Source organism: Schistocerca piceifrons, chromosome 4 (genome assembly GCF_021461385.2).
Source record: "Schistocerca piceifrons isolate TAMUIC-IGC-003096 chromosome 4, iqSchPice1.1, whole genome shotgun sequence".
NCBI classification, from domain to species: Eukaryota; Metazoa; Arthropoda; class Insecta; order Orthoptera; family Acrididae; genus Schistocerca; species Schistocerca piceifrons.
The window spans coordinates 211,402,768-211,420,199 of record NC_060141.1 but is presented as its reverse complement, the minus strand read 5'-3'; the positions used below and the strand labels follow the sequence as shown (position 1 = coordinate 211,420,199).

The 17,432-nt window shown below is 44.6% G+C and overlaps 1 protein-coding gene and 1 non-coding gene across 2 annotated transcripts in view; one reads left to right on the top strand and one right to left on the bottom strand.

The window, feature by feature from the left end:
• The window catches only part of LOC124795734 (hexosaminidase D-like), a gene marked incomplete at its 5' end in the record, with an annotated part of 172,114 nt that extends 154,918 nt beyond the window's left edge, over positions 1–17,196 (bottom strand). Inside the window, 2 exons of the mRNA XM_047259817.1 lie at positions 14,908–15,237; positions 17,011–17,196. Of these exons, the coding sequence (XP_047115773.1) occupies positions 14,908–15,237; positions 17,011–17,196 (516 nt within the window). The remainder of the gene's footprint in view (positions 1–14,907; positions 15,238–17,010) is intronic.
• Trnas-gga lies at positions 10,577–10,660 on the top strand. Its single transcript is given in 2 exon segments — positions 10,577–10,616; positions 10,626–10,660. It is a non-coding gene; the product is annotated as a tRNA-Ser (tRNA).
• Positions 17,197–17,432: the final 236 nt, after the last annotated feature.

Genomic DNA, 17,432 nt, shown 5'->3' with positions numbered 1-17,432 from the left:
GGCCGAACTTCCCCAGCTGGGGACTGCCGGCCACTAATACGATACGGTCATTTCATTACGTCAGGACTCACACAGCAACATACCCACTTCATGATACCATGAAGGCTTTCACGACCGATTACCTTAGATGTACTCTTTTTTTCTGATGTTCCGCCCAGAGCGCCGTTGGATATCTGCAGAAGTGCCTGTCGACCCGCTGAGTCTTGCCGATTGAGTCAGAGGAGCCTGGAGCACATGTGAAGTAGTCCAACGCAGCTCTGGCCGAAACTTTAGGAACGGTGAACTCTCACGGACCACGAGGAAATGTTGTTGTTGTTGTTGTTGTTGTGGTCTTCAGTCTTGAGACTGGTTTGATGCAGCTCTCCATGCTACTCTATCCTGTGCAAGGTTCTTCATCTCCCAGTACCTACTGCAACATACATCCTTCTGAATCTGCTTAGTGTATTCATCTCTTGACCTCCCTCTACGATTTTTACCCTCCATGCTGCCCTCCAATACTAAACTGGTGATCCCTTGATGTCCCAGAACATGTCCTACCAACCGATCCCGTCTTCTGGTCAAGTTGTGCCACAAACTTCTCTTCTCCCCAAACCCATTCAATACTTCCTCATCAGTTATGTGATCTACCCATCTAATCTTCAGCATTCTTCTGTAGCACCACATTACGAAAGCTTCTATTCTCTTCTTCTCCAAACTATTTATCGTCCATGTTTCACTTCCATACATGGCTACACTCCATACAAATACTTTCAGAAAAGACTTCCTCACACTTAAATCTATACTCGATATTAACAAATTTCTCTTCTTCAGAAACGCTTTCCTTGCCATTGCCAGTCTACATTTTATATCCTCTCTACTTCGACCATCATCAGTTATTTTGCTCCCCAAATAGCAAAACTCCTTTACTACTTTACGTGTCTCATTTCCTAATCTAATTCCCTCAGCATCACCCGACTTAATTCTACCACATTCCATTATCCTCGTTTTGCTTTTGTTGATGTTCATCTTATATACTCCTCTCAAGACACTGTCCATTCCATTCATCTGCTCTTCCAAGTCCTTTGCCGTCTGACAGAATTACAATGTCATCGGCGAACCTCAAAGTTTTTATTTCTTCTCCATGGATTTTAATACCTACTCCGAATTTTTCTTTTGTTTCCTTTACTGCTTGCTCAATATACAGATTGAATAACATCGGGGAGAGGCTACAAACCTGTCTTACTCCCTTCCCAACCACTGCTTCCCTTTCATGCCCCTCGACTCTTATAACTGTTATCTGGTTTCTGTACAAACTTAAATAGCCTTTCGCTCTCTGTACTTTACCCCTGCCACCTTTAAAATTTGAAAGAGAGTATTCCAGCTTTCTCTAAGTCTACAAAAGCTAGAAACGTAGGTTTGCCTTTCCTTAATCTTTCTTCTAAGATAAGTCGTAAAGTCAGTATTGCCTCACGTGTTCCAGTATTTCTACTAAATCCAAACTGATCTTCCCCGAGGTCGGTTTCTACTAGTTTTTCCATTCGTCTGTAAAGAATTCGTGTTAGTATTTTGCAGCTGTGGCTTATTAAACTGACTGTTCGGTAATTTTCACATCTGTCAACACCTGCTTTCTTTGGGATTGGAAATATTATATTCCTCTTCAAGTCTGAGGGTTTTTCGCCTGTTTCATACATCGTGCTCACCAGATGGTAGAGTTTTGTCAGGACTGGCTCTCCCAATGCCGTCAGTAGTTCCAATGGAATGTTGTCTACTCCGGGGGCCTTGTTTCGACTTAAGTCTTTCAGTGCTCTGTCAAACTCTTCACGCAGTATCGTATCTCCCATTTCATCTTCATCTACATCCTCTTCCATTTCCAAAATATTGTCCTCAAGTACATCGCCCTTGTATAGATCCTCTATATACTCCTTCCACCTTTCTGCATTCCCTTCTTTGCTTAGAACTGGGGTTCCATCTTAGCTCTTGATGTTCATACAAATGGTTCTCTTGTCTCCAAAGGTCTCTTTAATTTTCCTGTAGGCAGTGTCTATCTTACCCCTAGTGAGATAAGCCTCTACATCCTTACATTTGTCCTCTAGCCATGCCTACTTAGCCATTTTGCACTTCCTGTCTATCTCATTTTTGAGACGTTTGTATTCCTTTTTGCCTGCTTCATTTATTGCATTTTTATATTTTCTCCTTTCATCAATTAAATTCAATATTTCTTGTGTTACCCAAGGATTTCTACTAGCCCTCGTCTTTTTACCTACTTGATCCTCTGCTGCCTTCACTACTTCATCCCTCAGAGCTACCCATTCTTCTTCTACTGTATTTCTTTCCCCCATTCCTGTCAATTGTTCCCTTATGCTCTTCCTGAAACTCTGTACAACCTCTGGTTGTTTCAGTTTATCCAAGTCCTATCCCCTTAAATTCTCACCTTTTTGCAGTTTCTTCAGTTTTAATCTACGGGTCATAACCAATAGATTGTGGTCAGAGTCCACATCTGCCCCTGGAAATGTCTTACAATTTAAAACCTGGTTCCTAAATCTCTGTCTTACCATTATATAATCTATCTGATACCTTTTAGTATCTCCAAGATTCTTCCATGTATACAAACTTCTTTCATGATTCTTAAACCAAATGTTAGCTATGATCAAGTTGTGCTCTGTGCAAAATTCTACCAGGCGGCTTCCTCTTTCAATTCTTAGCCCCAATCCATATCCACCTACTACGTTTCCTTCTCTCCCTTTTCCTACACTCGAATTCCAGTCACCCAAGACTATTAAATTTTCATCTCCCTTCACTATCTGAATAATTTCTTTTATTTCATCATACATTTCTTCAATTTCTTCGTCATCTGCAGAGCTAGTTGGCATATAAACTTGTACTACTGTAGTAGGTGTGGGCTTCGTATCTATCTTGGCCACAATAATGCGTTCACTATGCTGTTTGTAGTAGCTTACCCGCATTCCTATTTTCCTATTCATTATTAAACCTACTCCTGCATTACCCCTATTTGATTTTGTGTTTATAACCCTGTAGTCACCTGACCAGAAGTCTTGTTCCTCCTGCCACCTAACTTCACTAATTCCCACTATATCTAACTTTAACCTATCCATTTCCCTTTTTAATTTTCTAACCTAGCTGCCGGATTAAGGGATCTGACATTCCATGCTCCGATCCGTAGAACGCCAGTTTTCTTTCTCCTGATAACGACATCCTCTTGAGTAGTCCCCGCCCGGAGATCCGAATGGGGGACTATTTTACCTCCGGAATATTTTACCCAAGAGGACGCCATCATCATTTAATCATACAGTAAAGCTGCATGCCATCGGGAAAAATTACGGCCGTAGTTTCCCCTTGCTTTCAGCCGTTCGCAGTACCAGCACAGAAAGGCCGTTTTGGTTATTGTTACAAGGCCAGGTCAGTCAATCATTCAGACTGTTGCCCTTGCAACTACTGAAAAGGCTGCTGCCCCTCTTCAGGAACCATACGTTTGTCTGGCCTCTCAACAGATACCCCTCCGTTGTACGGCTATCTGTATCGCTGAGGCACACAAGCCTCCCCACCAACGGCAAGGTCCGTGGTTCAGGGGGGGGGGGGGGGGGGGAGGGGGCACGAGGAAATAACCGAGAATATTTACCAGCAACTGCAATCCCTCCACTTAGAACAAAAACGTTCAACGCGTCATACGTCAGTCAAGCAGTTTGTGGCTGGCTGTGGGTTTGTTTATTTCTTATACTCGGGTCAGTTACTTATCTCATTTACCCATCAATCTTCTGCTCTACACTTGATGGACAATCACGCACAGACGCATTGGAAAGGTTTCGTCAAATTTCTCAAAAATTTCGGTTTGTCAGTAATGGAGACCCTCAGTGTAGTGCGTTATACAAATTTTTATTTCTCGTACGAGAAGTTTAATATGGAGCACAGATTTCGAAATTCTATCGGAAATGCTACACATGGCCACACTTACAGCTTTCCACTGCTGTCGAGCAGTAGCTGACATTTGAGTGGCGAGAGGGGGGGGGGTGGGGGTGGGGGCGGGGGGGAGCGGATCCGACCAATCCAGAAATGAAGCTCTTATCGATCAAAAAGACGACAAAATATTTATGGCTACATCGACTGCAGCTGGGAACCTTTTTACGTCATGGAGGCGGAGCAGCTCCTTTACCTCACGCCGTATTCGTGCGAGAATTTACAGTTACCAGGCTGCTGTTACCAGACTGCTGTTCTGCATGCAAGGGATTTAGTAAAATCGGTATTAACGCGAAGTCAGCATATATGCTCCGCATTAACACAAGTTCTTGTAAAGCGAATTTCGTTTTTCGATTATGAACAATAATTATGCGTAACGTATCAGGCTGTTCAGGCATATCTATGTTGTAGACTCTTAGAACATATTCGAAGCTCAAACGTAATGAGGTATCTAGAACAGCATCTACATCTACACACACATTCTGCAAGCCACCACAAGCTGCGTAGCGGAGGGTACCCTATACCACTACTAGTCATTTCCATTTCTGTACCATGCGCAAACAGCGCGAGGAACAATCGACTCTATAGGTCTCATGTCAGCGACAATTTCTCGATCTTATTTTCGTGACACTTACGTGCAATGTATGTTGGTGGCTATGGAATCGCTTAGCAGTCAGCTTCAAACTCCGGTTCTCTAAATTTTTGCAATAAAATTCCTTGAAAAGAACGTCATTTTCATTCCAGGAATTCCCATTTGAGTTCCGAAGCATCTCCTTACAACTTGCGTGATGTTCTAACCTACCGCTGACAAATCTAGCAGCTCGAATCTGAGTTGCTTCGGTGTCTTCCATAATCCGACTTGGTGGGTATCCCAAACACTCGAGCAGTATTCAAGATTAGTTAAAAAAAATGGTTCAAATGGCTCTGAGCACTAAGGGACTTAACATCTGAGGTCATCAGTCCCCTAGAACTTAGAACTAGTTAAACCTAACTAACCTAAGGACATCACACACATCCATGCCCGAGGCAGGATTCGAACCTGCGACCGTAGCGGTCGTGCGGTTCCAGGCTGCAGCGCCCCGGCCGGCCAAGATTAGTTCGCTTTAGAGTCCTATACATGGGCCCCTTCACAGATGAACCGCAGTTTCCTAAAATTCTCCCAATAAACCGAAGTTGGCCATTCCCCTTCCCTACAGCAGTCCTTACATGCTCTTTCTATTTCATATCGCTCTGCAACGTTATGCCGAGATATTTAAATGACGTGACTGTCTCAAGCAGGACGCTACTAACGGTGTACCTGAAAATTACGGGTTTTCTTTTTCCATATCATTCGGATTATGTTGCGTTTTTCTTCATTTAAAGCTAGTTACCATTCATCACACCAACTAGAAATTTTGTAAAAAAAATGTTCAAATGTGTGTGAAATCTTATGGGACTTAACTGCTAAGATCATCAGTCCCTAAGCTTACACACTACTTAACCTAAATTATCCTAAGGACAATCACACACACCCATGCCCGAGGGAGGACTCGAACCTCCGCCGGGACCAGTCGCACAGTACATGACTGCAGGGCCCTAGACCGCTCGGTTAATCCCGCGCAGCAGAAATTTTGTCGAAGTCATTTGCAGTCTCCTATAATCTCTCAACTTCGACAACTTCCCGTTCACCACAGCATTATTGTTTCCCATTATTACACATTTTCGCCTCCAGAACATTGATTACCTTGAATATTACATGTTTATTCATTTTTTTCTTGCTTCCTTCTGCTTTTTCTCTTCCGAAAACCTCTTCGTTCTTTGGCTGTGTTCCTGTTTCCTTTGCTCTGTCCATATTTTGCCTATTTTCTTCCTTTCTTTTATTTAAATTTTGTGTTCACATTTTTGTTTTTGAATTTGTTTCTTTCATTTATCATTTCAGTACTGATCCCTGCTTGTTTTACTCTTCTTCTATTTCTTGAAACCATCGATTATATGTGTACTGAAGTACTTCTGAAGATGAGGCGTGAAGTTCAAAATGGCTCTGAGCACTATGGGACTCAACTGCTCAGGTCATTAGTCCCCTAGAACTTAGAACTAGTTAAACCTAACTAACCTAAGGACATCACAAACGTCCATGCCCGAGGCAGGATTCGAACCTGCGACCGTAGCGGTCTTGCGGTTTCAGACTGCAGCGCCTTTAACCGCACGGCCACTTCGGCCGGCGGCGTGAAGTCCTGCGAGCGATAATGGAATAAAAAGTTGTAAAATCTTGTAGTCGGAGGGTACTTTATTTATTATTATTATTATTATTATTATTATTATTATTATTATTATAGTCGTCCAGTACTTTCACGGGGACACCCATACGACAGGCAACCCAAGGAAAAACAACTGGGCAAGTAGTACGACTAAGGTCAAGGAGAAGATCGTGAATAGCAGATATCACAGGGTGACAAGAGTAACGTCGAACGATAGCCTGGAGACTTTTTCTTTCACTTGCTGCTCGGTTTAACACCAACTGCCAGATTTCTCATGGGGGGTCGTTTTCGCCGCTGCGTTTGTCTGACGAGCCAAAACTGGCCACCATCTATCCCAAACTTATAGTTGTCCGTTTCAGGCCTTTCTTTTCTTTTTCTTTTTGTTAAAGAAAATGTTTACTTGCTTAAAATAAAATAACAGTTCTGTTAAATGGAAATATAAATGACTTGTTAGAAAATTTAGAGGTGAACAAAAAGAAAACAGGTCAAACGATAGGTATTACAGCCGTTACACTGATGTCTGCAGGTGAATATCTCGATATTTGTTATCGAGCAGTTGACTCCCAAAAACCATACTTGATTAAGTATTGGTGGTATGGTAATTTGATCACACTAGATCTAATTTGTTGCCTATAATATACGTAGAACTAAGATTATGTTCAATTTAATGGTGTCTTTGGTAACAATATATCAGCACTGTTATAAATACTGCACTGCTCAAAATCATTACGAGTACATGTTTATCAACGTTTAGTATGTTAAGTCTAACTTGATACAGGTAATATCTGTGGTCTTATTGCACGCACAGATCGCCGCTTTCAATGTATGCAACAACTACAGTCATTCGTCATCTGTCGGCTGTGTTTCGCTTTACTGTATCAGGCGACCTCTCACAGGGGTGTGGGCACCGCTGGCCCAGTGTTCTCTAGTGAGGCACACAGACGGTAGCTGTCGTTTCTGGACTTTGTATTCAACGAAGCACATGCAGTGTAACATCTTAATGCAATGCAAGTTGCAAGGACAGTCTGTTTGATTCGAGAAGGATGGACTTTCCGCAGTGTGGCTGCGGATGCCAATGTCTCTCCGGAGATCTGTCAGCCATAGGCTGCGGACACGCTACAGGGAGACAGCTCAGTACACAAGACGAGTTGGATAAAGTCGCTGACCCATTAAAACCCCACGTGAAGACCGATATCTGGCCATCTCCGCGTTGCGGCATCGTGCGACTACCGTCATAGCACAGCGACACGATATTAGAAGGGCCACTGAAGCCGTTTTGTCCGATCGGACTGTAAGGAACAGGTTACGAGAGAGGACGTTATCATGGGGACGTGCTCTTCGAGTACCCTGGTTGACAAGACAACATCTCGCAGCCTGTCTTCAGTTCTGCTGTTCCAATGTCAACTGGAAACTTCATCACTGGCGAAACGTGTTATTCATAGACGACACCAGATTTATCTAACGCAAGGTGGTGGCCGCATTCGTCTGTGAAGAGGCAGTGATGAGCCTGCCAAAAGTTGTCCAGGGGGTCGACAGATCCGGCCAAGGTAGTGTTATGACGCGGGGAGACATCAGTGTTGAAAGCTGTGCGGATCTTTTCGTTGTCCGTGGTCGTGTTACGGCCAGGCATTATGTCTAACATGTGGTGACTGCTGCATAGTATGGTCGTCCTTAGTTCCTTCTCATTCACTATACTGCCTGAGCCCATGTGGCGGGCGTCAGCAAGGATGTATTGCGAAGCCTGGATACTGAAGTGATGGAATGCCCAGCGGTGAATCCCGACCCAAACCCCATCGGAATATGCTTGACAGACGTGTTCGTGGTCGTCCCGTTCCGTCACAGACTCTCCAAAAGCTCTCAAAGGCTCTCATAGAAGAACAGAAACGGGTACACAGGGTGATCTCCGCAGACTTATTTGGAGCATGACACGTATTCTCGTGCGCCGATAAACGGGAACGGATACGACAGGATGATCTTCGTAGACTTAGACAGAGCATGGCACGTAGTTGTCGCGTGGTGATAAACGCTCATGCAAGACATACATGTTACTGAAGCTCTCAAAGCCCAATGAAAATCACCGGAGACCACGGGATGAATGACGATTTCCACTTGGGTTCCGACACCTGTCAGACGTTTCAGTCCTTGTTAGGTAAATGAACGATGATGTTTTGTTGTGTACTTATATTGTGAAAGACAAATGTATCATTTGATAACATACCCAGTCCTCCACTATTGCTCAATGGAGCATGGCTCACGTCGAAAATCCCTGATGTTCCCCTAATTCTTTTGAGCAATGTATCTTACTGCCTTACAGTGACCTTTCAGTAACAATGACCGATCTCTATTTAGCCTAATGTAGGTGTACGCAGTATATGTTGTCAAAGTGTCTGGATTCAATAGCTAATACTTGAGTGTCTTCCTCCTCTTTTTCCACCCATCGGATACTCTACTTTTTGTGCATACAGACTTGCTCTTTACATGGGCTCGTGCGTCTGTATGGTTTTAACGTTCCTTAATAAAAAGAAAGAGAAATATTACGGCGACGTTGAATGAATGTCTGATCTGTGGAATGAATACTGAACTCGAATCGTCGTGTTGCGAGTTGTAAGTGCAAGTGGTGTGCTTACTCTGTGTTATTGTTGGCAAAACTTCACACGAATTGACTGGGCAATGCAACTCCCGATACCAATAAAGAAATACAGTCACTGCAAAATACATTCAGCCCCTCAAGCACTGAATCCTAAGGCCCTATTCAAACTAATAACTTTGGTCCCTGTGCACTTAACAAATAAATTAAATTGTCTTACCTCTAAAGCAGCAACGGTGGGATACGTATGTTGTGGTCTCTCATAAAAAAGTATAAATATGCTAACCGCTGGCCCAGCAGTGTGCAATGCTGGCCATTATACTTTAAATGCACGTGAAATTCACCTCTAAGAAAATCCAACTTCTTTGAAAAATATATGACCTGCACTAGGAGGCGGTACAGATTGTGGTGAATTAACATTCAGTTTTTTTAGCAAAATTATATTGCAAGTTCAGTTTGTCTTTTCAAAAACATCTGACAGCTGAAGTTACATTACTCACAACTGATTCACAAACAATGAGATTTAAACAGCAAGTATTATCTAACTTCATTAATCCCACATAAATGCAAATCATCAAATTACACATAGCTCTGTTAACAAATCTTAAAAGCATTTTTATCAAAAAGCATTTTTATCAAAAAGCATTTTTATCAAAAAGCATTTCTATCAAAACCGTTTAGTACATTCTGGGGTTAGTCAACTATTACAAATTATCAGCCAACTCATCTATACAAACGCGCTGGCAAAAACAGAAATCATAATTATTGAACATCTTTACCTTGCTTGCACGAAGACTTCTGCTTCCATGTTCAACAATACTGACATACCTACATGAATCTAACTCTTGGTGGCTTCACACAGCACACCCTAAAGACTTCCTACTCCACCGTCTTTCCCTCACAGACAGCTACCTATAACTGTGCACCAAGCGCTCTCTTACTCCAATAAAGCAATGGCTCTGAGCACTATGCGACTTAACTCCTGAGGTCATCAGTCGCCTAGAACTTAGAACTAATTAAACCTGACTAACCTAAGGACATCACACACGTCAATGCCCGAGGCAGGATTCGAACCTGCGACCGTAGCGGTCGCTCGGCTCCAGACTGTAGCGCCTAGAACCGCACGGCCACTCCGGCCGGCCAATAAAGCAGTACAGTATCTTTGGCTCTGCGGTCGCGCACAATCAGCGATCAACATTATCAAGTCCATCACTGACGTTCATCGTTTATAGTATACTAGTTTCATTTTAATTTATTAATATTCTTATCGTATTCTTGTGCCGCATACAACTGTGCTCCAGTACACTCCTTTCATGGTTTGTAAGTTGCTTTGTAAATTTCGTCAGCTAATTTGTTTAGATGCTTCCACTGATCAACGTAGCTAATAGCTCTGCATATCTGGAATTCCCTGGGTATGTTATATATATGTGATGTGCCTATGATGTTTCTGTAATTCTCGTTGAATAGAGTTGTGTATCCTGAGGTATCTAATTTCCCTACAGGCGCCATTAGGTGCCTAGGTTAAACTCATTCTGTCTAAATACGTGAGAAAAGGTCAAAGTCCAGTTGAGAAGTGCACCACGCGGCGGTTAGGAGTAACTTGTCTCAGTCTCAAGCGCTCCAAGATGTTGGGAAAAATTTAGAGAGTTTGTGTCCCTTATCGCTGATCTTGCTAGCTCTCCACTTGCCAGAGATTAAACTGGCGCTTGTTGTTAATGTATACACCGGTTATCAGTCTGTGCTGGTCTATTCCATCCACATTTAATCAGTATGTTGCAACCCGGTATCTGACAGTAAGCCGGCCTGGGTGGCCGAGCGGTTCTAGGCGCTACAGTCTGGAACCGCGCGACCGCTGCGGTCGCAGGTTCGAATCCTGCCTCGGGCATGGATGTGTGTGATGTCCATAGGTTAGTTAGGTTTAAGTAGTTCTAAGTTCTAGGGGACTGATGACCTCAGAAGTTAAGTCCCATAGTGCTCAGAGCCATTTGAACCATCTGACAGTAACACAGTCGGGTATATTCCATGCACCATTCAAAGTGCTATTACTGATGTAGTGCCGAACACTCTTGGCAGTTTAAGCAGGACACTCCTTTGCCCACTTCTAATTTCTGTTCTGTTTGTGACGAGAATTGATCGGTGTGCCCATATACCGGCTGCAAAATAAAGTACTGATTCGAATAGTGCCAGTGGTATGTTCAAGTAACTGATAAAAGTAATCTGTTTTTCCCTGAGCTTAATTTTCCAAGTTTATGCGGTATTTTTGCTGCTCTGTGTGTAGTTATTACTAAGTGTTCATGAAAATGTAATCTCTGATCGACGTACATACACTCTCATATAGCGTGTAACATTGCTCTTTTTATGTTTGTGTTCCCAATTTTTACCGAAGAATTCCTTCCCAGTTGACACTTCAGTAATGTGTATGTTGTTTTTGTCTCGGCAAATTAGAGTTCGTTTGCGCTGTACCATCGAGAGATTTTGTTCAGTGTGCCACTGGTTTTCTCTTCTAGCCGAGCTCTGTTGTTTGTAGGTACTACCACTAGTACGTCATATGCAAACGCGAACAGCCCATCTGTACTATTATCCCCATCCAGTAGATACAGTATGAGTTCAAGAGTTTGTCCTATAAGATAATCCTACAGCTCGACCCCTGAACTCTTGGTAATTCTTTCAATTACTTTCAGACAGACCACCCGCCAATCTGCTACTCTGTCTCTGAAGTAGTCAAAGAGACTGTTATACAGGGACTGCAATACCTCCAATTGTCGTGACTTCTAAAACACTAAAGGGCAAACCGGTCAATATTTTTTTGGGTCTGAAGGATTTCTGTCCGCCAATTTTTAGATGATTAATACATTAGAGGTTTTTCAAACTACAAGTACCCCGTCTGGCTTTAAGACGTCATTTATTAGTTTTGTTAAGTATTAGGTGATCTATAGTGCTATTCTATTGGTTATATCTGAATGGACCCCGTCTGGACCCGGTGCTTTTTTGTTCTCTAGATCTGTTACAGCTACCGCAACTTCCTCATGTGCAAATGGGCAGGTGACTGTAGCTGTGTTGTACGTAGTAAATAGATCTTCTCCACGTGCGTTCGTTGTATGTCTGAGTCAGTGACATCATCGGAGAGGACTTTATTCAGCAGAAACTATACCGTCATTCTGCCAGAGCGTACCAACAAGTAATGGGGTTAAATTTTTTTCGGCTATTATCTTGTATGGTTCCCACAAAATAACCTTTTCTGTATGTGTTGTCACCATCTGGTTCTAGCGATGATTTTTGGTGTCAGAAAACGTCCGTATGAAGGTTCTCGGCCAGCCGATGTGCAAAAAGTATCTTACGTTCAGGCTTTCTGGTATAATTTTAGTTACATTCTAATGTCCCTTTTTAGTCTTGTGAGATCGTCTATCCATGGTGTTGTTTTCTGATTTACGTTGGAAGCTGTTGGTATGTTTTCGTGCATGCTGTATAACTTGTTCAGATTATATCATAGTCTATACTTCCCCTAATATTGTTCAAGTCACGGCCCTGTACAAGTTATTGCGGCCTGTTTCAATCTTCTCTGTGAAAGAGGCAGTGCTTTGGTTTTGCTTCGTGTCCCATCTTGCTGCCTTGTTTCAGGTGGAAGTTATTATGTTGAGGTCACTTCTTGTCACGTTGAGATCAACTGTCCAAGTAATGACGTGTGTGACCTGTTTGTTGTCTGCCAGTGTAGCGTTAACGTTGCTTTGGGTAATGTCTCTTCCTGAATATGTTGATGCTCGTCCCTGTCTGATATGTGAAGCTGTGTTTCGAGAATCGTGTCGTTTGTAATGCGTCCTCTTGTCGTATGTCCTGTCAGAATTCCAACCACGTATTAACATCCGCACATGCGCGAGAGACTGAGTCACTACAAGTTAAAATGCGGTTGAGGGAGGTATGTTTCATTAAGGGTATCTTTAAAAAAAGCGGCGCACCGAAAGAGTTATGCGAACTGTTCACATATTGATTACTGATACTTATTTAGGTCTCAAAGAAAAACTGTAAATTTTGGAGGCCGATGAACGAATGTGTGACGCTACAGCGCAATTTCACTGCGCACCTGCCAAGGGTAGTAAACAGGGGATACGTCGATACCAGTGCATAAAGTTTTCCCAAATTTAATTCTGTATACTCAGTTGGACAGCAACTATGCATCGCAGATGTCAACATTTGAGAGAGGACTTGTAGTTGGGCTCAAAGAAGTCACTTGGAGTAATCGGCAAATCGTTCAACATTTCAATAGGAGCGATGCCACTATTCGACGATGCTGGCACGAGTTGGAGAACTGTGGCCGAATGCAAAGTAGGAAGCGGTAGACATAAAGAGATGGCAGAAATGAGGACCGTTCAATGGTCAAGGAGACATTCATAGCTCCGGATTCGCCACAATCATCGATCCGACGTACAACTGGTGTTTCAGTGACCACAAGGACCATTAATAGGTGGCTCAAATAAAGTGAGCTGAGCTCGCAGCGACCCTTGCACGCACTGATATTGACATCCGTACACCAACAAGCCCATTTGCAGTGGTATCGGGCACATTCGGCCTGGAGTGTCATTGACTGGAGTATAACTGTCTTAAGTGGTGAGTCCTGCTTGGAACTGAACGCCGATAACGGGCATAGATGGAAATGGCAGCGGTGGAGTGCCAACTGGGCTCTCGCAAGTCATACGGCCAGACAATTAGGAGTAATGGCCTGGGTTGCAACTTCATTTCATAGCATGACAATCAAAGTTGTACTTGATGGTCCGCCATCCAAGGCTTACATTTAGCAATATAACGCCCGCCCGCGGTGAGAGTTTTTACTGCTTGTCTTCATGCTTGCCAAACCCTACCTTGGTCAGCAAGGTCTCCTGATCTACCCCAATCGAGAACTTTTTGTTCATTATGTGAAGGGCGTTTCTGAAGAAGAGAAATTTGTTAACAACCAGTATTGATTTAAGTGTCAGGAAGTCATTTCTGAAAGTATTCGTATGGAGTGTAGCCATGTATGGAAGTGAAACATGGACGATAAATAGTTTGGACAAGAAGAGAATAGAAGATTTCGAAATGTGGTGCTACAGAAGAATGCTGAAGATTAGATGGGTACATCACATAACTAATGAGGAAGTATTGAATAGGATTGGGGAGAAGAGAAGTTTGTGGCACAACTTGACCAGAAGAAGGGATCGGTTGGTAGGACATGTTCTGAGGCATCAAGGGATCACCAATTTAGTATTGGAGGGCAGCGTGGAGGGTAAAAATCGTAGAGGGAGACCAAGAGATGAATACACTAAGCAGATTCAGAAGGATGTAGGTTGCAGTAGGTACTGGGAGATGAAAAAGCTTCCACAGGATAGAGTAGCATGGAGCTGCATCAAACCAGTCTCAGGACTGAAGACCACAACAACAACAATGTGAAGGGCGCTCCATCCACGTGGCAATTTTGACGATCTACCGCGCCAACTGGCCAAAATTTGCCCCAGAATGACATCCAACAACGTAATTAACGCCAAGCTCAAATGGCTCAAATGGCTCTGAGAACTAAGGGACATAACATCTGAGGTCATCAGTCCCCTAGACTTAGAACTACTTAAACCTAACTAACCTAAGGACATCAAACAAATCCATGCCCGAGGCAGGATTCGAACCTGCGAACGCAGCAGCAGCGCTGTTCTGGACTGAAGCGCCTAGAACCGCTCGGCCACTATCAACGGCCGGCAACGCCAAGTCGAATAACTGCATGCATAAGGGCCAGAGATAGACCAATGTGTTATAGACTTTCTCAGTCTGTGAAGCTCTTTCTCTTGAATAAATCATCTAATTTTTCTAAAATTGCAGTCCTTTGATTGCCTGCACATCTACATCGTATCTACCGATTTCCGTTCCATTTGGATGGTTCCATAGTACTGCCCCTTTTTCTCTTAATGCTTAGGCGTCTGGTACTGACGTTGAGTTCACACGTAAAAACACGACCCTTTCCCGACCTGCGAAGGAACAAGGGTAAAGTTCTTTCGTGGAGGAAGAACTACAGATGCACGACGGTAGCTACGGTGGATTCCTTAGCGGTGAATAGGACGCTAGTAAAATTCAATATGGCGATGGAGAGTGCTCCAACAGGAGGTGCGTACTGACCTGGTCGATGAGCTTCTCGACGAAGTCGAGCGAGGCGTTGAGCGAGGGGCAGAGCGCCTGTGCGGACTCTGGCACCTCGCGCAGGCCCTCGAACTCGCGGTGCTTGAGCGCGAACTCGACGTGGCCGAAGGTCTGCACCAGCGGTATCACCTCCAGCTGCGAGGCCTCGGCGGCGCGCAGCAGCGCCTGCACCTCCTGCGGTGAGTAGCAGTTGGCCGCGGCCAGCGGCCGGAGGGCGCCCTCCCACGGGAACATGTCCTCCCACTCCAGCAGCACGCCAGTGGCGCCCAGCTGGCGCGCCAGCGGCAGCAGCAGCTTCAGGAACGACACCTGCACACACGCACGGGGAAAGCCTGTGGTAACAAGTGCAGCGCAAGAGCAGCACAAGACCTTGACAACGTTAGCTAAAATAAAAAGAAATGTGTACTGACGGAAAAACATCGCAACAGCAAGGAGTTGTGCGACGTAAACGAAAGTTGGTAGCCATGTTTCTAAATCTGAAAGATAATGTCTATTCAGATTTCCTGCCAGTCACATAAAAATAGCGCTAGTAGCACCATTACAAGGATGCAAATAAGGTGCGCTTTAAATACACGCTATAACGGTCGCGAGCATTGGTTACCTTTGAGATTGGACGGAATGAGGTGATATCAGTCGAGACTGCCTTTAACGAGACAAACACGCCAGTGTCAATGAGGTCGTATAGTAAGGCTACAAGAAGCTGGATGTTCCTTCTGCTGTAGAACGACTTGGCAGGAATGTAGCCACCGTACATCATTGCTGGCAGATGTGATTACGTAGGCTTTCCCGGCGTAATAAATCTTGAAAGTCTCTTCGGGTTTGCTACCACATCCTAAAATCAACTTGATTCGATATTTCGGCGATCCAACTGTTCGCCATCTTGAGGAAAATGCAGCTTCTGCTGATGAGTCCCGCTCAGAACTGACGCCAGGCTGCAAATCGCCGTCCTACATACGCCACCGTTCAGTACACGGCGCATGCGCCGCCCATCACGGATGCTGCCCTCCAAGACAGGGAGGTGACGCCGTCCTTAGTGGAACACTGCTGGCAACGATATAACACACTCAGGGCCGCACCGAAGAACGTTCAATTTTGATGCGAGATAATACAGGATTCCACGTCTTGCTAAGAGGAAACCCATTGTCTCTGTTGATTAAATTATCCGACAACCTAATTTCAATCGCCTCTTTATAGACACTGTTCCAAAAACCTGAAATGTTGGCAACTACCACAGTTTCATCAAATTTCATACTGTGTCCCTCATTTAAGTAGTGTTCTGCTACTGCCGATTTTTCCGGCAGTTGTAGCCTCGTATGACAGCGATTTTCCACACATCTGTCATGCACTGTGCGAATCGGACGGCCAGTGCAAGCTTTCCCACATTGACACGGAATTTTGTACACACCGGGTTTCCTAAGCCCCAAATCATCTTTCACAGAGCCGAGCAGTGCTCTAATCTTAGAAGGTGGACGGAACACACTCTTAATGTTAAAATTCCTTAAAATTCGTCCAATCTTAAACGATAAGCCTCCAGCATAAGGAGGAAAGGCCACCGATCTATGTTCCTCTTCATGCACCTTCGGAGATGGTGCAAAATCCATAGCTCGACGAATCTACTTCACGGAGTATCCATTTTCCTTAAAAATAGCCATCAAGGAAAATGGATACCTACCTCAGCCAGCAAGGTCGCCAGATCTCGCCCCAGTTGAGAATGTTTGTAGGGTTATGGGGTGGGTCCTCCAACCAGCTCGGGATTTTGACGATTTCACACGCCAGTTTGGCAGAATTTGGCACTATATCCCTCAGGAGGACATCTTAAACTATATCAACAATGCCAAACCGCATAACTGCTTCAATAAGGGTCAGAGGTGGGTCAGCGCGTTATCGACTCGCTCAATTTGTGAAGCTCTTTCTTTTGAATGAATCATCCAGGTTTCATGAAATTGAAATAATTTATCTATTTTCGTCCCATTCGGATAACTCCTTTGTGATGTGTCCTTTTTTTGTCTTAGAGTGTATTTTTCGAAAAAATAGGTGACGGTGGACGGGAGCCGCTACCGGTTATGATGTGTTTCGGCTTACCTTGGGCGGGGCGCCCTTGAAGTCGAGGTGCAGCAGGCGATGCGGCGGCACGTAGGGGTGCTGGGGGTCGATGTTGACGATGGGCACGCCCAGCTGGTACAGCTGCTGCTGCTGGTCGGCGCTCGACAGCGGCGCCACCTGCCCCGCCCCCGAGAACACGGGCGACGCCGTCGACGCCACGGCCGCCGAGCGCCCCGCCAGCGAGCCAATGCCGACGCCGACGCCGGCGTCAGCGCCGCCCGCCGCCACCTGCGCCGCAGACTCCGACGCCAGGCGTCGCGCTGCGATCTCATCGCGAGACGGCTGCTCGCGCACCAGTGCCGGGCTGTCCACACAGCAGAGTGTCCGTGTTTCACTACAAGCGTTGAAAGCACCGTATGAAAATAAAGCCTGTATTACTAAATGGCGGCCAAAAGTGATGC